Source organism: Elaeis guineensis, chromosome 3, assembly GCF_000442705.2.
Source record: "Elaeis guineensis isolate ETL-2024a chromosome 3, EG11, whole genome shotgun sequence".
Classification (NCBI taxonomy): Eukaryota; Viridiplantae; Streptophyta; class Magnoliopsida; order Arecales; family Arecaceae; genus Elaeis; species Elaeis guineensis.
The window spans coordinates 21851988-21876043 of NC_025995.2; the positions used below are offsets into that span (position 1 = coordinate 21851988).

At 37.8% G+C, this 24056-nt stretch overlaps 1 protein-coding gene across 5 annotated transcripts in view; it reads right to left on the reverse strand.

Moving 5' to 3' along the window:
- LOC105042246 (uncharacterized) overlaps positions 1-24056 on the reverse strand; it is a 38818-nt gene that overhangs the window by 627 nt on the left and 14135 nt on the right. Inside the window, exons 5-10 of one of the 5 annotated variants that reach the window (XR_012139663.1) lie at positions 23816-23924; positions 23595-23739; positions 10332-10374; positions 8699-8872; positions 8362-8475; positions 2270-2373 (exon numbers count right to left, since the gene is read on the reverse strand). Coding sequence is in view for 2 of the 5 variants with exons in the window: in XM_073253735.1 (XP_073109836.1) it covers positions 2270-2377; positions 8699-8872; positions 10332-10374; positions 23595-23739; positions 23816-23924 (579 nt within the window). In the remaining 3 variants the exon portion in view is untranslated. Of the gene's footprint in view, positions 1-2269; positions 2378-8361; positions 8476-8698; positions 8873-10331; positions 10375-23594; positions 23740-23815; positions 23925-24056 lie in introns of all 5 variants that reach the window. The other 4 variants (XR_012139661.1, XR_012139662.1, XM_073253736.1 and 1 more) reach the window with 4 other exon arrangements.

Genomic DNA, 24056 nt, shown 5'->3' on the forward strand with positions numbered 1-24056 from the left:
CAAAACTTAACCCTGTATTACAAAAATTACAAACTTTACTGTGGATATTAATTTCCTATTTCACATGGAAACAAAATGTAAGTCATTCTGCCTCGTTACTTTATTGAACAGATAATCTTGGAGGCATATCCAGTCATAAAGCTGTGCAAGTTACTAGGTGTTGGACCTCTGAAATATATGGGGTGCAACTTATGTAGATTAGTAGATTTATTTTGATGGATAGTCACTACCTTTTTCTTGATGATGGGCATTTTTTGTTTTCTTGTTCTCACGTTTCAAATAAAAACTAGTTGGGGAGTGCACCTTCTACAAGCAAGAGTTTGTTTTGTCTATTTGGCATAAAATATTGTACAAAACAATGAAGTATAATTTGGAAAGTAGGATAAATGTTGCGATGCAATGTAGTGCACCCTCATGTAAGGTAAGAATCACCAAGGATGCTATTCTTCTTCTTTTTCTATTTATTTGGAACATCTTGAACAGCTAAATTAGGGAAAGCAGTATATATTGGAATAGATCAAAGAGGTAAAGGATACTGACAAAAAAATGCTTGTTCTAATTTAGCACAAGTCAATATGAATTGGTATTGCTCGATTCTGAGCGAGTGCCAGCAGCTGATAAACCTTAATTCTAACATGAAACATGATGCTAGATTTCTATATGTTAGTTAAAAACGTTTTGTAATAGTGTTTGTAACATGTCTATGAACTAGTTAACATAGTTAAATTTATCAGTGCAATCCAAAAACAGAAAGTAGGGAATAATGTAGTGTATCTTAGTTTATAGACCAAAGCTTTCTCACAGAGCTACCTATCTTTTGTGCCATCACTTGCATAGTGTCAGGATGCTACAACGTATGAAAGATGTGTGATATTTTCCTAAGAGGTACAAGCTTAATTTTGATCCCTGTTGTAGATATTATCATGAAAGATAATTCACTTTACCGCACTATCTTAATTTCTTATCTTTGTTTCAATATAGATGTGTTTAATAAATTGAATGCATCCATTAAACATACCTTTCTTCCTTACCAGCCAGTAAATTAACACTTACAGTACTCTATGAAATTGTTTACTCAATTCAACAGAGACCATGTTTAGATTATCTAAAAATCTATGATTTGTTTCACAAACAAAATCGCAGACTCCATTATTAGCCTCCTTTACAGTAGGTAGAATTGGTTTTTGAGAATTGTTATCATATCTCCAGAACGTTTTCCATTACTCTCCTATAAATGCATAATGTGCCTCCGCTGCTCTGATATTGCAAATTTACTCATGTTTCCTCATACCAAAATACTAGAATAATTTGGCATTCTCCTTGTTTTCAAGGTCTAGTTGTCTAGATAGCAAACCAGGTTTACTTACTGATGATTGTTGATTGACACTTTTTGGGCCTCGAATGTTACCCTTTATCATCCTTCTCGTGAAGTCTCTTCTTCAGTTTTTCAAGTCAAAGCAACCTTTGTTATTTATCAATATTTTGTATTAAAGCCTTTATTCAATAATTTCAGCAAATAACCTTTCTTAATCTTGCTAACTCTTCTGATACTTTTGCTTATCTATCTATCCTGGTTACTTTTCATATTTTTTTAATACAATTGAATCATCTATTTTTGATGGGAGTTCCAAATCTGGCCCTATTAAGGCCATTGGATCCTTCTTAGCTTTTATGAAGTACCAACTATATTTCACTAGCCACTCCAACTCCAGGTCTTGCACTTGTCATAAAATATATGCTCAAACTATAATAGACATGAACAATCATTTCGAGTGCAAAAAGATATCAGCACAAATTGAATTATTTTGATGGTATATTCAATTTGTTGTTGCAAATTATGTTGAGACAATTTAGTTGCAGTCAGTAACCATATTGAATACAATGATTCCCATCAACATTCTTATACTGTAATATCCAAGTGTATGATGGAAGTTATTCATGTGTATCGCAGAAAAGATGAACTTGGTCAATAGATCCTGAATGTCATTCATTCTGTTGGCTATAACATATCTTCTCAGCAGCCATATATTGTTTAGTGATGAGCTTATAAGGAATGGAGAACAAAAATAGAAAACAATAAATAAAAACAATCCAAAATCAACCATGTCAAAGGAGACCATATAATGAATAGGAATGGCTTTTTCATGTTTCTTCCATAACAGCCAACAGATTTTACTGGTACTCGGTAGAATATGTGTGAAGTAGCAGTAAGATAAGGTGAAACAAGCATATCCCTATAATATTCATACATAAATCAATTTATAATTACCTAATCCGAATATTCCTTAGCTTCCATTTGCTTTCCACATAACCTCAGTGCAAGCGCATATATGTGTTTTCTTTTTGCCGATGTTCCTTCAGCCACCAATTTCACTGCCTAAACATGCACTTAAGTTAGAAGGAAAACATAAACAAATTTTAAAACACTCAAAGACTCAATCTAACATCATTAAAAGAATACTAATTTGCCTAACCAATAACAATGCTAATACTTCTATTAAAAAAAATGCATAGGAAAAAAAAATAGATAAGATTTCATCATCTTAACATAAACCCAATGTTTTTAACATCGGACCAAACCAGACCAAAGTAGCCGGTTGGACCGGCTTAACTGAAAACCGGTCACTTGTCCAATCCGATTCAAAGGATAAAACCAGAAGATGCTTCCTTCCGTCTCTCCTCGCCACGGAGGCACATCTCACCTCTCCTTCCACCCTAATCCCCATCCTCCTCCCCTGCTCTGAAGGGAACAAGCCTTTTAAGCCCAACATTAAAGCCATCAAGCAGTGGCTCCTCCTCAAGGGCATCTTCCACACTCCCAAGATCCTCGCTATCTGCTAAACCAAGAAAGAAGCCCTCAAGGACAACTTACCGCTCCTCTCTGCATCCCAGAGGCAGGCCCTCGAGGAGGCCCACTTCTGCACCATCTCTATCGAGTACCATGCTGTGCAGGACGAGCTATGGAGGAGCGAGAAGGCGCTGGTGTTAAATGTATGCCCTAGAAGCCAGATTGACCGACGCTTGTAAAATTTTCTTAGAACATATTTTGTAATATGACTTATAAATTAATAAAATTGGGTTCATTTTTATACATATTTGTATTAAATTGTGCCTATATATCGTCCATTGAGTTAGTGGGTATAATGACACATATTCTCAAAAATTGAGAATTTGAGACATGTGTTATTAATAATTAATTCATAAATTGCTTCCGATCGTGGGATCATCACGGAGATGGTGCTTGATCCGGAGAGATTGGTGCATGATCACTTTCTTAGGGTAGATAGATTTTTTTTCTTGATCCAGAGAGATTGGTGCACGATCACTTTTTTAGAATAGATGAGTCTTGAATCTACGATATGGAGACATCAGAGTGAGAGTACAACTGCTTGTTTGGAACAAAGATACTGAGCGTGATCAATCACGAATAGTCACTAGGATGTCTACCTTTTCGTCAGTAACTAACTCGATACTGCAGTAGTGTGTATAGTTCTTAGACCTGCCGTGTCTCGGCTATTCACAGTAAGGTTACTATAGTTTGACTATACCATAACTCGATCTCCTAGCCACACGGAGTCTTGAGGTATATGTTGGTTGCAGGTGTATGTTGGCTATAGTAGGTTCATTGTAGGAATAGGCTGCGCATTAGATGAGATCTATCGACCTTAGTAGATGAGTAGTCCTATGTAGATCATGACATTGAGTCCTAAAATCCATGACCATGGCAGTGTGAATGATCGAAAGATATTTCCATAAGATTTTACAAGTGGACTCGAGTCGATTGAATTCAACATATGACAAAAATCAGGTTTGACGAGTTATCCTTAATCTATGTCTTGTCGGGACTCACGATAGAAGAACCAAATCACACGACAACCACTCCTAAAGGTTCAACCATTCGATTTTGATAGATTGCCACTACATACTGCTAGGTATCACTGGTGGATCATGAGACCAATTAGAATTATCTCAATGATCGATAATTCAAAATTGGCTGAATTGGAAAGAGTTCCAATCCATTGAAAAGGATTTCGATGATATTGATTATAGAGATTACAATATATCCTACTACCAAACAGAATTGAATCTATGGGGTCACACAAACAAAGATATTGATCTAAAATTGCACAATTGGGCTAAGGTAGTCCGATTAGGTTAGGATTAATTAAATTCTAATTTTGAGTTCAAGAAAATCATGCTAGCACATGATTAAACCCAGTTTCTCCTTGATTTGGGTTCCTTATTGGATAGAGCTTGACCAAATTAAAGTAAGCTCATTTGGACACTAAGAGTTGGACTCCCTTAAGCCATCCTTGTAAGAATTAAAGGATGGGGGCGTTAATAGTTGGTGCTCCACATTTTTCTTCATGAGATACCGGAGAGAAAGGGTAGGATACCCCAATATGGATAAGATTCAAGGGCGTGTGCCACTTGTGGATAGGGAAAGAGGATAGGGATAAAGCTCATCTAAATTTGAATAGTTCAAATTTGATTTGAGAGGATTGGGGATAAAAACCCATTTGAATTTGAAGGAGATTTATCCTCATATGGATGAGGATAAGGGTTATCGCTCTGTTTGAATTCAAATGGAGGGAGGATAAGTGGATGCCTACAATCTTATCCATGGCGCACGCCCACCATGATTTCTCGTAAGTTTTTTATGAAAAATTGGCATGAAAAGCAGAGGGGGCGCCACATTCCAAAGAGTCCTGTTTTAAATCATTTGACGACTTAAAGCCCTGAGACTCTTAGGTTTCTAATTCTATAAAAAGGGCCCCCCTGCCACAAGGTTTACTCATTCAAAATCCTGAAGCTCTCCTCTCATCTCCACGCCATCTCCCTCTCCTCTCTCCTCTCCCACACCCAAAGAAGTTGGGTTGGTCCATCAGGTATGCTCGAAGAGTCGGATGCTGATAGATCTGTGCGAAGGAAGAAGGCTGTGATCAAAGGTTGATTGAGATCCTGTCAGAGATCATATGGAAGACAAATCCAGGAGCTTGCTAATCCATCTTGGAGAAGATGGATCGAAGTTGGAAAAAGCATCCTAGTCCGAGTCCGAGTGGATACCTGTAGAGGCTGGACACGTGTGCGACTCGACAGCGAACCTCAACTCCACGATCATCGGACAGCGGTGTTCACTACCCGCACAAGTTGATGATGCGATCATCATGATAATAATCAGATTTAAAATTATTTTAAATTCTCTTAATCTTAGATTCATGAACGATCTGGCATAGATCGAGATGCGATCTCGATTGGATCGCATGCTGGATCAAATTTTTAAATTTCACTGCATCTTGATTCTGTCGATCGGGCGTGCGATCTTTCCTTTAGCTAGTGCCTTCTAGGAAGCTATGGGAGAGGTCGAATAAGTTTAATTTGAGAGGGTGAGAGCATGAAGGAGTGTGGTGAGGGGAGGCTGGAAGAGAGGACCACACACCACTGTTGCCATCACCACATCTCAATGATTTGAAAGGGTTATGGGCACAACATGGAAGAGAGGTTTCGCTGTTTCGGTAGCTTTAGACTTGCTCTTCAAGGCTGATTGGACTAGCCAGACCAGTTGACCCAGGAATCGGAGCTTGCCGTTCACTGTCTGGTCCAGTTTTAAGACCACTGCATAAATAAAAGAACAATGATAATGCCCGGAATGTCCACCAGTCTTGGGCCTATCTATCCTCCAAGTCGTGTCCTTCTCATTATCCTCATCCCAACAATCAGCAATATATCATCTGTGAGCTATATGTGAACTGTAAAATCTTCTTTGCTATCAAAAATAACTCCATATGACAAATATACTAGTGTCACAAGATTTGAGCTTTATGCTAACCATTGGTGAATGATCACCATGTGTGGAGAGTGACTTGTCAGAATACTAGTAACATATCAGCATACCCTTTTGCAAACACTTCTCCACCTCTCTCATGGCATTATATCATATGTCAAGACCTAAGAATGAAACTTATTTGAATCCCAACGTGCCACTCTTGTTATACTCAATCAATAGCCGGTGAAAAAAATAATAATTCTTCTTAACAAACCATATAATTGAAAGAGGAATAATTAAAAACATATTATAATAAAATGCACTTACAAATTTAAACATAGCATACTATATGCAATACTATACCTCCAAGATACAAAAAGTAAAATGGAAATTAACAATGTCACTATCTCTTAGAACATTGAGTTTTCTTTCACTGGGAAGGTCCATCATTGTCTTCAGGAACAATCTCAAAAGATTTTACAATAGTTGTAGTGAGGCACACAATTTCTCAAGCAAACCCCTTGCATGGTCAAAGAAAAAGAAATCTTTTTTTGTGAAAAATAAATGACCTTTAATATGTCACACATAAATCAAATTGCCACTAGGATGTTCAATAAAACAATTTTATAGTCAAATCTCAAAATCGAAGTTTCCATAAGGAATGAGTTCTATATGAGGTTCAATTAGAGAAGGGTTGAAATAATTCACATAAGAGATTCAAATAATTATCTGAAAATTTAGGCTAAAGTAAACAATTCAACATGGAAAATACCAAACGTCAAAATCTTCTAATAATAAAGAAGATAGAGTAAAATGAAAAGCGCATTTTATATTTCCAAAATGCTTTCATATTTCCCATAGTTTTACATTCTCTTTCTTCCAAGATTCACTTATACCCTCAAGACCACTTATATACTCATTGCTAATGCAACAAAGTTCCAATGACATGACTCATGTCTCATATCCTTGTCATTAACACAAACAAGCCATTCGTATCCTTGGCTAGGGCTCCATATATATCCTTATCAATAATCAAGTAAGAACAAAGACACCACCAAGGATTCAAGTTCTGGCAAGACATCCCGTAGGACATCAAGATGGGATACCATCCCATATGTCGAGACAAGGCCATCCTACTAGCGACCCAGTGTCTTGATAGGGACGTCTTGAGACATCCCTTGTCTCAAGTGTCAGGATGGGGCGAGACAGCAGTGCGTCCTGTTCTATAAAAAAATCGAAACAGCCCCATCCCACGGGATTTAAAACCTTGCACACTACCAAGCAAAATGTTCTCATATATCGCCTCCAATAATCTGAATGGGGCCACTTTATTTAAGTAGGTTTTTTCTTGAGGTCAGCTTACACAAATTGGCTAGGGCTCCAGATACATCCTTATCAATATCGAGTAAGAACAAACACACCACCTAGCAAAATGTTCTCATATATCCCTCCAATAATTTGAATGGGGCCACTTTACTTCAGTAGGGGTCCACATATATCATTCAAGTATTCTATTATTATTTTTAGATTCTACAAAATCATAATTGTCATTCAAAATTTTTATTGGAAAGCTCCAATGAAAATAAACCGATGTTAATAGGTTCACAGAAGAATAATTTCAAGTCAAAACACTTTATGAGTTTCAAACTTTCACTAAAAAAACTTAAATGATTTCATGACTTTCCAATAGAAATTGAAAGGAATCCCTAGATTTTGAAATTAAACAAATATAAACACAAAAAATCAATAAAGCCAAGGTAATTGTTAAATTCAAAAACATGAAAAATTTACTATTGTCAATGAAATCAGGAAAATTATTGTTCAAGTCTCAAGCTCTTCTAAAAGCTTGCCACTATTCCCTTTTTCCTACCCTAGCTGGGCCTTCTTATGGCCTATTATAGACATGTTATGGCAGGTCACTGGGTTGGTTGGTTAGGATGGTTAACTAAGCTAGCAAAACAAGTTGGTGACTTAACAGGAAAAACACCAACAGGGACCCAGGAGATGGTACTTGTTTACATGAAGTTATGAATGTCATTTAAGTGTTATATAAGTCTATAAGATATTATATCTAAATAAGGAATTGTCCCCAATATACATTCAATGAAAATACTCCACAATTCGAATCCCTTATGAATAAAAAAAATATATTTTCTAGTTTCAGTATAAATTCCAAATTTTTCAGGGCTGCGTCAAAATCACAAGTTGTACTTGCTAAGGCATTTTTCAAATCTTGAAGAGCTCAAAAATTCTATTATTTTCAAACATTGCTAACATGCAGAAGTCCAATAGAAGAAATTATACATTGTCCTGAGGACATCATTTTACTATAATGCTATTCAGAACATAGCACATACACAAAATTATAGATATTGCAATTATTCACACACACGTATACCAATTTGTCCAAGTATATGATGGACATTCATTTCATATAAACTCCAAGTAGGCTTTCCAAAATTGTGTCATTTTTCTCATCTTTTTAAGTTGGCTCATTATCTTTGTTTTTAATGTAATCAGAAAGATTCTAAAATTCACAAACCAATGACAACTGCCATCTCTATGATTTATTAACAAGGAATTTCATCTCTTACATGTCAAAAGGGAATGAACTGATCTGCTTGCTATCAGGACACCACTTGACTTCTTTAAGGACTCATGTTCTGACAGAAATTTCCCCCGCTTACAAAGTTCTGATTATCTCATTACTGATAGGACATAAATCAGTAAAAGCATATAGATCTAAATGTCTACTAAAATATGCTTCTTGATGCACCCTACTAATATCATCACAATAAATGTTACCACAAAAATAGTGGTAATTATCTATCTTGACTCAGAAGATTTACAGATGAAACACCCAATCAAAATTAAAAGTAAATGAAATCCAGTACAACCGGAGCAGCTTAATTCCCTGGAATTCAAACATACCGTGGAAATACTGTGGCCGTTGGAGATTAGTTCTCGCAGCTCCAGCTCAAGTTGATCATCAGATGGAACTTCAGCAACTGACTTCGCTTTTCCTTCGATTAAGAGTGTGATTTCTCCCCTTGGCTGTTGTGTAGAAAATATTTTACTTGCTTCCCCTAAAGTACCTCGCCAAAACTTGTATGATAGTTCATATTAATACACCAAGAGAACAGAAGATGACCCAGAATTGTCATCTAGATATAGGATCACAAAATGAAAATGATTCCAACATTATTTTACCATATGCACATATAGGGCACAAAAGCAGTAGCTTCTTAAAGGATCTTATACCGGAAGATTAGAACAGCATTTTTACTGGGCAGTTAAGAGTAGAATGACATTAAAATTTTAACTTGTATGGCAATGTACACTTGGATAGGAGTATAGGACAGTTATTGTCCATCAGAACACATATAGTGTGAAACTGTAAATAAATTTTAATTTCAACCAAAAAAATATGATCGCTAGCACTCAGAAAGCATCTAAAATAGATAAGTGCAAGTCAAAGCAGCAAAAAAAAAAGAAAAAAAAAATCCTCTCGAAAATCTCTACATACTCCATGCATGCTTTGAAAAAAAAGGCCGAAATGGAATGTTTTGATGTATCTGGAATGAACTGAAATCAACCCTTGGATAATGGTGAAAGGATAATGCTTTAGTTCAGCAAGAATGGTCTAAAGTGAACCTATTTATATAAAATATATATATATATATATATATATATATATAAAAGAATTACTGTTTAGACTGATTATTTTCTCTATCCATTAAAAAAGTATGGAATGATGTTGGCTGATCTAAGCCAAATTGAACCAATACATAAGGTTGAGGCTGAATCACAATTAATTGCAAGAGCTCAAGTCCAAGTTAGACACATCTAATCTAAGATAAAAATAAATCATCTGGAATTACATCATGCTCAAAATTGACCTCCAAGCTTTTAAATGAATGTAGATCGAAGTAAGGCAATAAAAGGGGTTGATATTTAGGATTTGAGCAGCCAACTAAAAGTTTAATGTAAAAGCTTTCATACCAATTGATGCCAGAAAAGAGCCACCAATGCTCTTCTTGTAACAATAACTTCCAAAGAGAATGACACATAAAGTAGAGATAGAAATGATAAATGATCTCAGTATCTCAACACCTTCCAAGACTGATTTGTCTAAAATGACAAGGAAAAAGAGGCAGTTCCTCTTTGAACTCTAGATCCAAATTCATCAGCCACCAAACTTTGAAAGCATTTATGACTAGCTCTTAACCTGACCATTAAACTAGAACTTCTTCATGAATTGATGAATTATTCGCATTTATCTCTCTGAAGTTCTATTAAATCAAAGCACATGTCCATTAGTCTTTATGAAGTCTTTATGTAACAAACATTACAAGTGAACAGAACGACGAAAGAGATTTTAAGGCATTCACAAAACACATGCAAATAGAAAGGCACTTGTCTTGACTCACGTGATAAAATTTAGTAATATAGTATCGCTACTTTAAGAATCAAATAGTTAAAGACCATAAAATGTTCCGGTCCAAAAAGCATCCGAAATCATTGTCAAAATTTGACATAAAATTGTTTACCAAAAGAATTATACCTCTTCGTGAAGTTTCGTCATCTCTCGTGCTATAACACATGACCTAATCAACATTAAAAATGAATTAATCATTTCAAAAATTTTTCAAATTATAAGTTATAGTCAAGGCATAATAGCATTCAAGCAAATAATGTAAAGAAGCACTTAAAAGATAATGTATTTTTTTTGTTTCCATCAAAAGATATGAGTAGTTTAAACTTGTCATATAACACTTGTTAATCAATGTTGCTCGGAAACTAGTATCAAGAACTCATGAGAAGGATGGATTACAAAGTTAATGCCTTACAAGGCCAGGATTTGATCTATCAGATACACATTTGTGGCATTAATGAGCTTATTTAGTTCTTAATCCATGCATATTTTGGTGTTTTTATCTTAGTATGAGATGTCTACAAGCTACAAAACACTCAACATCCATAGTATTTGTCATAGCCCAAAACCTAGCCCAAGCCCAAGCCCATACCGAAGAGACTCAAGCCCAAAAAAAAAAAAAAAAAAAAACAGAGGAAAAACCGGGAAGAAGACTCCCGATAGGAGTCTTCTTCTCCGGCGAGACCCGGGCGAGATCGGAATCCTAGGACCTCTCGGAGTCCTAGGGTTCTCTATAAAAGGACCTTTCCCTCCCTTGAAGCCGATCATCGGTCTTCTTTCCCTCTTTTCCTCTCCGATTTTCCCGAATTAGAGCCGCGGATCCTTGCTTCGTTTTCACCGTGATTGCTCACCGACGAGGTCACCGGAGGTCGAGGTGAGTTCTTTTTCTCTTCCCCTCTTCCTTCCCCTTCCTCCCGGGCCCTTGCGCGCGGCTGCCGGCGACGGGAGTCGCCGATTTCCGGTCGGAAAAGGGACCTCTGTTTTGGTCTCTTTTTCCCGTGAATTTTCCAACGCCAGCGATCGCAATCGACCGCCGGCCATGCTCCTCCGTGACCGGGGGAGTGGCCCCCCTCTGCCGCCGGCCTCCGCCGTGGCGGCCGCGGCCTGAACGGCCCGGCAAAGGAGGGGACTGTCGTCCCCTGTTCGGCCCGGAAGAAGCCCGAGAAGAAAAGAAAAAGAAGAAAAAGAAAAGAAAAGAAAAAGAAGAAAAAGAAAAGAAAAGAAAAAGAAGAAAAAAAGAAGAAAAAGAAGAAAAAGAGAAAAAGAAAAGAAAAGAAAAGAAAAAGAAGAAAAAAGAAGAAAAAGAAGAAAAAGAGAAAAAAAATAAAAGAAAAAAAAATAAAAATAAAATATATATATATTTATATATAAATAAATAAATAAATAAATAAAAATGATGAGAGAGAGAGTTTCTTTCTCTTCTCCCTCTTCTTTCAGTCTGAACCCTTACTTTCTCTCTCTAGAATTGAACTTTCTCTCTAGAATTTTCTCTCTCTAGATTATTTCTCTCTCCTGATGGATTTCTCTGTCTCTAAAGTTATTCCTCTAGGATTAGCGTAGTGGAAGGCTTCATCTGATGATTTTGATCGAGTTTAGGGAAGAGTCTGATTTTAAGTGAGGTTTTGATTTGGAATTTGTTTAGATTGAATTTTGAATTAAAATTAATGTAAAAATATAATTTTGGATAATAGGCACGGAAGAATCTCCTAGAAGTTAGTTGATCTATTCATTCAGTGCTCCGTGAAAGGTAAGTAATGAATCATCTTCTCGAGATATTCCATATTTATTCTGAAAATAAATAATTATTCTCTGAAATTATGCATGATTTATGAAATTATGTTTTGAAAGAAAAGTGCTTTTGAAATATTATGGCACGTCAATTTATGCACATGTTCAGTGAAAAATTATGATATATTATGATACAAAGTATTTTGATACAGATCGGATTTATGCTCTCAGCCTAACTATGTTTCAGTGGGCCCCGCCAATGGCGATTATACATTGGTACTCAGTGGACCCTGCCAGTGGGGGTTGTGCGCTGGCATTCTGTGGACCCCGCCAATGGGGGTTAAACGTTAGTCATAGTCGAGACTGTTGAGTTACGAGTGCTTTGAATCGAATCGGATTTATGATTATATTATATGTGAATATTTGAAAATATTGAATTTGTATTAAATCAGCATGAAATATATTTTTTATGTTTATTTGCAACATTGTTCTTGGAAATCATATAATATCTAAAATATCTAGTTGAGATAATTGTTACTTACTGGGCTGTCTAGCTCATTACTTTTCTTTCTATTTTTCAGATTCAGATAATTAATTTCGAGCGTGGGAAGAAATATTGGGACAAAGCTTTTAGAGGCGAGATTTAGCATTGTCAACTTCATTGAACTTAGATCTATTGTTTTAGTAAAATTTTATTGGATGTAAGACATTTGATTTAATTACTTGAATTACAGTTGAATAATAATTATTTGAATTTATTCCGCTGTGATGCATTGATATCGTGATGAGATGCCTTGCATGCTTATGGAGAGAGTTCTTCATGAGTATGCGGCGGTTGCCGCGACCCTCGATTCACAATCTCGGATCGGGGGCGTGACAGTATTAATTAATGAGACTCGACATATGAAATTTATAAGAAAGCAAAAACTGCCACAAAAATTAAACTTATTTTGGATTTCTAACAAAAGGTTGAAGCTCCATGTATAAAAATCATCATTAGTATGATACCTCCTATTTTTTATGCATGAAGAGAGAAAGATAAAGTCACCTATTCGCAAAGCAAAGAACATAAACAAAGACAAATCATATCCAATTATAAGCCAAGGTACGAAGGTATTGATTCAACACATAGACCTGCTCCCGACACTTATATTTTGTTGATTCACATGCTATATAAAATTACATATAGTGTAAACAGTGCAATAAGTAAAGGATTTGGTGCTACATTGAGAAGACGATGGATTGTAGGTCCTAAATGGGAGCAAACAATTATCACCATCTTGGATCCACTATATCAATGAATAGAGAGATAGACAATGATATATATAAAATCTACAAGGAATGATGTAGTGGGTGTTCTGTCACAATGTTTTGCTATTGTCACATTCATTAGAAGACCTCTGTTGGTGCAAGATTCCGTATGGCACCAGGATGCTGGAGCAGACGGCGAGAGGGGTCTCCCGGGGGTGTGACTTGCACAAAAGTCTAGGCCAGAGGTTGCTCCCGTGGGGATCCTCCAACGCTCAAATCAGAATTTTTGTTCAATAGATGGAGGAGCATGAAAGGTAAAGTAATGATGTACCTTCTTTAGGCTCTCCTTTGGGCCTCCTTTTATAGACGGAGGCGAGAGCTTCCGCTGGTAAGTCATTTGGCACGATCCCATCCGATTGGGGCATGGAACTATCGTTCAGGATCCTCGGGATATGATGGTTGTGATTTTCTTATCCATTTTGTGACAACTATCACCTAGAAGGCATTGAATTTTGAGTTGGTGTGCCAAACTGATATCGACGAGCCGAAGACTAGTCGATCACGATTAAAAGTCGGATGCCTTGTACCGTCCTCAGATAGAGAAATCAAGAGCTGAAGGCCCGTTCGGCAGCAAAAGACTGGTTGGCCGGATGTGATCGATTAAAAACTATTATCTGATTAGACTGAGCTAAACATTCGAGCGCGTCAATGACTCTTCAACCTAGCCTATAAGGATCGGCCATCGAGAAAATATCGACGGATCCGGATGAGGGTTATCGAGCATTAGTCGATGGATCTTCATCTGCTTAGGCTGCAGAGAGTCGATGGGGAAGAAGTCGAGGACTAGTCAGCGACGAAGCGATGAGGGTTATGGCCGACAATAGGTCGACGGAGGTTTAGCAGGCAGACTTACTAAGCTTGGACATCTTGAGCCTTAAGTTTCTTCATATCATTGGTCAATGCGAAATTTTTCGAACACACCCCCTACTCTCGAGTCCAAGCTTTGATCGGACGAAGGGAGTACGCCTGCCTCCCTAAGTCGAGGATATGAAGAGACTTTTCAGTTGATGGAATGTGCACAACTTTTGGAACGGATGTGAAGCGACATAGCCAAACCATCATAATTGAATTAAATGAGCGTTGATTCGAAATCCGACAGATATCTCTTTTAGAGCATGGCATCAATTCGACCAACTGGTGGCTATGGCTAACAAACAGGGAGGCACCACGTGCTGCAGGTTGTTTGGCAGGAGATAATTCGATATCTCTGAGAATTATATTCCCTCAATCGTAAATAGGGAAAAACCCTTTTTTGGCCTCTCCAATTGTTTCTAGACTTTTTCATTCTTCCTCTCTTTTTCCTGTCCTCTTTGTCTGGGTTGCTCCCGTGCCAAGTTCGTCTTTCTTCAGCTCCGTCTTCGCTGCAACCTCTCAGAAGTGCTTTTGAAGGTATTTTTCTGCTGTTTCACTTTTCTATTGTTTACCTTTGTTCTCAGGTGGGTTTTCTTGATCATCCTTCCTCGCCCCTCTATTTTTTCCTTCTTTCTTTCCTTTTTTCTGGGCTACTTTTTTAGCTTCTTCACTTTGATTAAATGGTGGGTTCCGAAGATTCTGCAGGAGACTGGTCTTTTTCGATGGCGAATCTTGAAAATCCGATCGAGAAATGGAGCGAGGTTGGGCCTGATGCTTTTGGCTCCATACTAAGCTCAAACGACTTGAGTCGGATACGGATTTGGTACGAAGTCCCCTCGGAGTTCGACTTAGAACTCTCTAGGGTCGGTGATCGGGTGAATAATCCACCTCCTGATCGGCTCGGCATGTATAAAGAAGCGCTCCAAGCAGGCTTGAAATTCCCTATTCCCCCTCTCATCCTTGACATCTTTCGCTCCTATGGCCTTTCCCTCTATGCGATTGTCCCGAATTCCTTCAGATTTGTCGTAGATTCTAGTCATTTACGTTTTGGCCAATATTTGGCCATCTCTCTCCTTTCCACTCCTTCACCATTAAGAAGCATGCTTATGCTAAGGACTAGTGGTCTGTCTCTTCCCAGAAGGGTCTCTCCTTTGATAAAGGATGCTCCTTCCTCCATTCGCAGTTTCTATTTGTTTCGAACTCTTTGATAGATGATTGGAACTTACCGAGCTAGGGTCAGCCAGAAGCTCCAGCATTCGAAATTTCAAAATTGAGGGCCAAGGAAGAGGATCGTTTTAAGATCCTTAGGGATTTCGAAGTTCCCTCCATTGATGAGTTGTTGTCTGATGAAGCCTTCTATAATGTAGGGCTTAGTCAAGCCGGCCCCAGGGATGAGTAGTGTAGTCATCCTTCTTTCTTATTTCTTTCCTTTTCTATCTTTGACCATATTTTGATAATCACAGAGATGAGGCCTAAGGATCTCGCCAAGATAAAGCGAAACCTTTCAAAGAAGAGAAAGGCTCCAGTTGAAGGGAAGGGAAGGAAACAGTTTCCCTCCAGAATGCCCAGATTGCATCTAAAAATTTTCTCTAATGTTCTAATTATTTAAGGATCAAATTCTTACCTGAATTGCAGCGAAACAAAGGATCAAATCCCAAATTATCTAATATAACCTTTGCGGAGGCCTGAATATGCAGATCCTCTACTTCGCATGCACATCAAACGCCGCAGGAAAGCAGGATGAACTCCAATCCAATTGGCTTCGCATTCACAATCAATCGAGGAATGAGATGTGATGATGTGACACCTCACACCAGCAGGTAGGATGCCCAAGAAGGATCCACGCCCAAGGAGAAGAAGCAGCAACAAAAGGAGAGATGTAGAAGATGAAGGACCTCTCTTCACACGCCTGTCTCTTTCTCTTTTTTTCTTCTCTCAATTTGATTTGTTTGCTATTCTATTCTCTTCTTTCATCCATAGATAGACCCTCTCTATTTATAGATGATTCTCATGACCCAATGAGAGGACTCTTTATTCAAATCTGATTTGAATTGGTCCAATACTCATGAAAGGACTCCTACATGAGATATAATTGCCATTACTTATGACATCCACTTTGCACCCACTCCCACACCCCTTGGGACGCCCCAAATAAGCACCAAAATAATTTTTGGTCGTGCTTCATGAGTGGGTATTCCCAGTGCAAGTAGGAATACTCATATCTCATCCAAAACAGATCCGATTCGAGTCCGATTCGAAGCCGGTTCGAAATAATTTCGAAAGGCTGTCAATCCTAAACTCTTTAGGACTTTTATATCAAGTCTAACTTGGATTTTGGACCTATTTAAGTCTAATTAATTCAGATCTAATCTAAAATTAATTAGTACTTAAATCCAATCTTTCATATGTTCCATGGATCATAGATAGAAATTGTTCATCCCCAAAATTGAACCTGAACTTCATGTGTAGTGCTAGCTAGACATAGTCAACTCTTCAATCCCGTTTGACCCATAACTCAATTCTCACTCAAGTTAGCTTATATGTTCAATCAAGTCAAGTACTTCCAGATTGGACATATAAACATAGGTTAATTCCTTCCTACTTTGTCTGACTTATGTGCATGACTCCATAGGTTCAAACACTAAGCCGGTAGCACAGGAACTAATTCCTGCACTAATCGAGATACCATCTACAATGGCTCCCGACGTCCAGATAGATCGAATTATCGCAAAATAATATTTCAGAACTCATACTCATGGTTACCGCATAATTCATCCTTTTGATCTTGGATGCTCTAGGATGGTCTCAGATTAACTGTTAATCGAGATTACTTCATCCGCATTGTATTTCAACCTTTCAAATCCATTTCATGGATTACCCTGGCCAAGGCTTTACTAAATTGAAATACAGCGATACATCAACTCCAATAATCCAGAGGTGTCAATCCCATCTTGATCCACACACAGATTTCGCAAGTACTTGACTATACCCAGTAGCCTTCCATCACTGCATTAAAAATTTAGGTAGTTTGACACCAAAGCACAGTGAGTTGCTTGCAAGTCACTATGATGATCTCAGATCTGAAGGACATTTATACCCATGTATTTTGCGAGCAGCTCTTGACAGCAGAACGCTCAGCAAGTGAGTTACTTGTTCAATGACGATGTACCCTTACATCTCACCTGTATGCCATACCAGTGTCACCACACTCCTTGGTTAAGAGGATAACCAACCCATATGGCACACAACGACCTTCACTTGATAAACCTCATCATCCTGTAATGACGTATCATTTGATCGTGAACTTGTTTAAGAACTATACGATAAATCTTCTCTTTATCGTACACTAGCATAGTTCTAGGGACTTCATCACAGTACAAGAATTCAAGGAAGATGTCACTTTGTGATGAAAAATATCAGAATAACTATTATTCAACAATCAATAATTCATATACAAAGATGAACTCAATCGTCACACGATTGGTTTTAGAACACAATTTCCAACACCAGTATCAAAAGGTACCTCCAAAAAGCCAAAGGTCGCCGTGATCGACCAAAAATAAGCTTCGACGCATCTTCTTTAGGGTCTCCTTTGGGCCTCCTTTTATGGATGGAGGCAGAACCTTCCGTTGGTAAGTCGGTTGGCACGATCCCGTTCGACTGGAGCGCAATTTGCGTGTAGTGGTGAAACTGTCGTTCAGAACTCTCAGGATATGGGTGGTTGTGATTTTCTTATCTATTTTGTGATAGCTGTCACCTAGCAGACGTTGAATTTTAAGCTGGTATGCCAAATTGATATCGACGAGCCGAAGATTGGTCGGTCACGATTAGAAGTCGGATACTCTATGCTGTCCTCAAATTGAAAAGTCAAGAGCTGAGGGTCCGTTTGGCAGCAGAAGGCCGATCGACCGGGTGTGATCAATTGAAGACCATTATCTGGTCAAACTGATCTAATCATTCGAGCACGTCGATGACTCTTCAGCCTAGGCTACAGGGATCAGCCATCGAAGAAATATAGGCCATCTCGGATGCGGGTTATCGAGAGCCAATCGGCGGATCTTCATCTGCTCAGGTTGCGGAGCGCCGACAAGGCAGAAGTCGAGGATTAGTCGGTGATGAAGCGATGAGGGTTATAGCCGACAATAGGTCGACAAGGGTTTAGCAGGCAGGCTTATCAGGTTTGGATATCTTGGGCCTTGGACTTCTTCATATCATCAGCCCATGTGAAATTTCTCTCAACAACCTCAAAATGTCTTCTAATGACAACATGAAGGAGATGTTGTATAGATTAGAAAAAAATAATGGGGCAATCATAAGGTTCCATTCATATAATATGAGCATCACAAAGACGAGAATGCTTGAGGTGGATCTATGATTACAATGAGTTAATGTCTTATCAATTAAAGACTCAAAGAAGAGTCAAGGGCAATAGCACAAGGATATGCAAAAACTCCAATATCCCTACATCTGGTCCTGCCATACCACCTAGTACCGGGAGTACCACATTGTACCAGCAAAAAACTAGTACAAGACTCAACTTCAAGTAGGTACAAGCCCCATACCGAGTTAGGTAGCAAGAAACTGGTACCGGCTCGTATTAAAACTAACTCATGATGAGCCAGGCCAGGCTGGAAACTTTCCTATGCTGACCGAGTTAGGTTCCAGTGTCTCAAGTTAAAATCAGTCCAAGCCAAGCTCCGACTCAGTCCAATTAACATCCCTAAGAAAAACAACCCTTACTCAAAGTAAATGGAGAAAAAGGATTCATATAGACAAATCCACATGATTTATAGCAGGCTTGCTGGACATAGCAAGAGTAACAATAGTGTGACTAGGAGGTAAAAGGGGTTAAATGGAGATTGGAGAGCTTTTTGGCATTATCCTTATTTCATTATTAGCAATCGGGAGAATAACTACAAAATAATCCTAGGAAACTAATTCGTACAAGTCAAAGAAGCTAACTACATGGATGAATCAACATTTCTGACCAAATTCCTTCCTCTGGAAGATTACTCAGTAATAGCCAATGAATCAATACATATGTACGCATGTATGTGGAGTGAGATTGGATAGGTAGATCAGACGCACGCATACATATTCTCTCTGCCTGTCTACACACATGCACATGTACGTGTGCATGTGCACACATATGTGCATGTTTGTAACTTCTGAACATCAATTTTTTTTAATCTAAGTGCTTTGTGCTTATTGTAGTCATGTTGGATGAATATTTTGGAGGCTAAAGTGTAGAAGTTTTTTTCTACTTGACCTTCAGGTTCAGCAATGTTTAGATACAATAAGAGCATGTTATTTTAACATTGAGTATTCCTTGTGGTTTAAAACCCACTTGTTTGACCTAACCCAAAACTCTTGAATGTGTTCCTGATCTAGCAAGTTGACTGCCTTATTTTGATAAATTTTGCACTTTAGCCTAGTTTTATTGAACTCAAATGGAGGGCAGTTCTCTAGTTATTCGCAATAGTTTGAGTAAATGGCGATTTAAAAAAAAAATAAGAGGACATTTATTTAAATAATATTCATGTAAATGAGGGTTGGATGTTCTGAAAGACCATAGGTGGTAGATGGGCACCAAGGGACCTAAGGCTGGATGGACATTGAAAGGTCAAGGTGGCAAAAAAATAATAAATTAGAAACTAATAAGCATAAAGACAAAACATAAAATTACTTGTCATCCAATAAATAAAACATAATATACCAAATAAGATGTAGTGAGTCAATGAAAAGTATCAACCTGGCAACATCCAATAGTTATTGATAAATCAATCTCCTCAATTCTCAAATACTATGCAAAATATTAATGCCAGGGTTTTGCTTGCTGTCTGGGCTGCCAATGCTGGTTGTCTTGTAAAATATTGGAAGTTTGTCTGTCTACTTGCTGGGTCAGTCTTGTTCTAGTAAGGGTACCAAAGCAACTTTGGCCCCGTTAGTTTCTCATACAAACCTAAATAAATCCAGGCAAGGTACATTTTTTTATCAGATTTATTTAGGTTTATTCAGCCAAACAACATTTTTGACACCTAAATAAAGTCCCAGCAATGGGTACTATTGTACTTTCAGAAACCATTGCAAGCAAAATTTTGGTACTTATTCAGCTTTAACTAGGTTTAAACTATCTAAAGGGGAGGGATTGAAATAGTTTTATCTGGTTAATGCGAAATAGGTATTTTTTCTGATTAAGTTATTGAAATATATTGATTAGAATTATCTGGGAACTAAACATGGCCTTCCGGACGATCTGTTCGAGTCAACCTAGTGAACCACCTCATCGCAGGTGCCCTACCACAACCTATAAATAGAGCCAATAGGCAAGGGAGAGAGAACGAGGGAATATGCTTTTGAGCAACAGAGATAAAGACAAAAGTTAAGAACTATAGGGAATAGAAGATGACGAAAGTGAAGTTCAGACAAGGATTTTGCATATTTCATTTTCATTATACAATACGTCCTTCATAATGGTAGAATTTAGAATTTGCTTTTTGTTTTTGAGTCTTATATTGTCAAGTTTATAGTTGATTTTAAATTCTAAAGTCATAGTCAGTTTGAAAATCTACATTTCCTTTGTAAGTACCTGAGCCCTACATCTTTGTATAGGATATATCCTATGTTTATCAGCCTTGTCAACCATATTTCTTTATCCGCCTTGTCAACCACAACTCTTTATGCTGGTTTGAAACTAGAAAACATTAGTCCATTTGAAAAATAAGGATTTTTACTTGGATCAACATTCAGAACTTTGGTTCGCTTCAGGTTTACAGGATGCAGTCATGTCATAAACCCTATGGTGACTTCAAAACCTTATGGTTTCCTTTTAAATTTTGATCCTGAAAATTTAAACCAGAGCCAATAGAAGTTTTTGAAAACTACAAGTAGTTGCAAAAACAATTCATGATTCTTTATGGGACATCTAGGCCTAGATTAGTTTGAAATTAGGATTTCATTTCCATTTGGAAAACTCTTAAGCAAGGTTTCAGGAACCGGTACCGATACCCGTATCGATTTCTGCTCGATATGGTACGGTACCGTACCGTACCAACCCATACCGACATTAAAAAAATTCCCACCCACCACCACTAAAAAAAAAACGTGCTGAACCGTACCGAACCGGACCCATACAGCACCGAACGGGACTGAACCACCGATTTCGAGCAGTTCGGGCCGAAACCGTACCAAACCGATTGATACGGTGCGGTTCAGGCCATGTATCGAAAAATTGGCCTGAATCGAACAGATTTTCCGCCGGTACAGTATGGTACGGGTGTACCTATTAGTTTGGGCTGATACGGAATACTATGCTCTTAAGTCATATGATTCCCAATTTAATATTTTTGAACACACATCAAGTAATCTGACTTGAAGATCTGTTCTTATTAGAATCTTCTGCATCTATTGGTACTCAAGTTTTTATTCTCTTTGGAGCTTTCTAATTACTACTGGCATATTTGAATTCCTATTTTTTTTGAAAAAAGACACCATACTTAAAGATATATGTGAACATCTAGCTAATTGGTATTTTGGCTCCATTTGAATTATAGATGAGCATATATGAGGATTCCTGCTGGGTGGCATATTTTGCCTCATTCAAATAAACAATTAAGTATATATGTGGACCCTTGGCCAAGTGGCATATGTGAATTTTGAGCATATGCAGTCTCATATAGTATGTCAGCTAGGATATATGTGACATCATCAATATCAGCAATTAGGATATATGTTGCCTTGAGGATACAAGCGACCTTCATAAGAGTACGATCTTATGTAATTATTTGAAGTTTTGAACTCTTTTTTACAATCACATATTCTTCTTTCATAGTTTGTCTTGATCCTTATTAGAAAATTCTAGTTTTTGGTATTTCATCATAAAACTGTCTCATCAAACCATCAGTTGATCTTTCTGGTGATAAACTGACTTATTTTATGTTTTAGAATCATCCCTTCTCGGTGGAAAATTCTTGTAACCAGGTAAAACTGTACTCGCTGAGCTACGTAGCTTACTCCACTTATAGTCAAACATTCTCAATATAGCTTGTTTTAGTTGAGATGAACCTTCAAAAGAAAAGTGGAATTGGCATTTGGAGTGCATTTTCAGTATACTGATCATTGTGATAACATGGCTTATATAGTAGTTTGGCAGCATATTGTTTGTAATATTGAAAGGATATTATGTATGACAGGCAACGTTTAAATTTTATGACTGGATGTTATCTTAAATTATGACTTATACTGCACTTCTGGCAATGCTCTATTAGACCATTTAGTTTGTTTTAAGAATACTTCAATATCAAATTACTTCTGCATCCATATTTAATGAACTATAAATGTCACAGTTAGGGATTCAAATAAGTTTGAGCATCAAGATGTTGTGACATCATATGATAACATGTTCTATTAGAAGAACATTTGTTATAAAACAACCCGACAGACAAGTTTAAAACATTAAAGTAAGGAATGCCAAACCAGCCAGTTCTGGATCAGTCAGTTGCCAGCACATTTCATGCTATAAAATCAAAATGGAATCAATTCGAGATTTAGGGCTTCGTTTCTTCCTTTCCTCTCCCACTCACTCACACTCTCCCACCCTCACCTGTCTCACTCTGATGACCGTCCTAGGTGCATCGACTACCTCCCTCCTTCCCTCTCCCTCTCTCTAACCCCCACTCTAAGGGAACTTGATTGTCCCAAGAGGCGGATAATCGTAGCCATCGATATGATGCCGACCAAGTTCCTACAACCTATCATCGCCATCCATTACAACTTGCAAGAGATTATAGCCATCCAGTTCCTCTCCCTCCCTCCCTCCCTCTCTCTCTGTCTTCCTCTTCCCCCTGTCTCTCTCTAAACCCCTCCCTCTTCACCATGCAGTCTCCTTGACACATCTTCATTCTGAAGCAGTCCCAACCTCTCTCTCTCTCTCTCTCTCTCTCTCTCTCTCTCTCTTCAACTTTTGAATTAAGTCAGCAAACCATATGCCAACTTCAGTTCAAAATTTGAAAATAAAAAAGGGGTCCAAAGCAGACCGGAATGGCATAGTAACAATACTATACCATACCGTACCGCACCACTAGGCAACTGGCATGAGTCTTAGTATTTGTACCACCAACCTTGCATTAAAATCTCCTAGCAAAAAAAATATGAAGCGAAAGAAGTAATCATTGAAGCATAGATCAAATGTCTCTAAAAAATCAGTTCATTCAATCACACCAACAAACATATTGGGATGATGACAAAAGAAGCTGCTCATAAAACAACAAAAACTATAAAGTATTACAACTGTTGCGCTATGGCCTAGATAAGAGGTAGTTAAATAATTTGGACTTAAGATCAGAAGCAGATAGATCTAGCACTTTGCAACTGGCCAGTCACAAACAATATATATTAATTGAGTGACCTTTGACCTAAGATCATAGATAATTTCTGAAAACATTTAGCAATCTTGTTATAGAGATGCACCATTTACCATAAAATCCTCTTTGTATCTTTTACCTTGAATTGCCAAATACTGAAGAAGCTTCATCAAGAAATTGATGAAGCTTGTGGGGAGGAACAAAGAATATCTGTGTGGCTGTCTCATTGGCTGAAACCATGAGTCTTTCTCTCCTTGATCCAGTGTGTTTAGGTAGAAAGCCAACTGTATGGTACAATATATGAAACAAGTATCATGAAAACAGTGCCCATGGAAGTGAAAGATTTATAAGGGTTTTTACCAAATGTGAATTCATTAGTAGGTAACCCAGATGCCGATATAGCAGCAAGCAAAGCAGATGGCCCAGGAATAGGAATAACAGGGATATTCTGCCTCGCACATAACTTTGCCTGCATTGAGATCATAAGCTTGCTTTAATCAGCACCAATTGACAACATGTATATATAAATTTCCAGTTTGCTTGATGTTAAGTCAAAAGTAGTCGATTAGTAATATCTTGTGAATAAGGGTACCCTCCTATG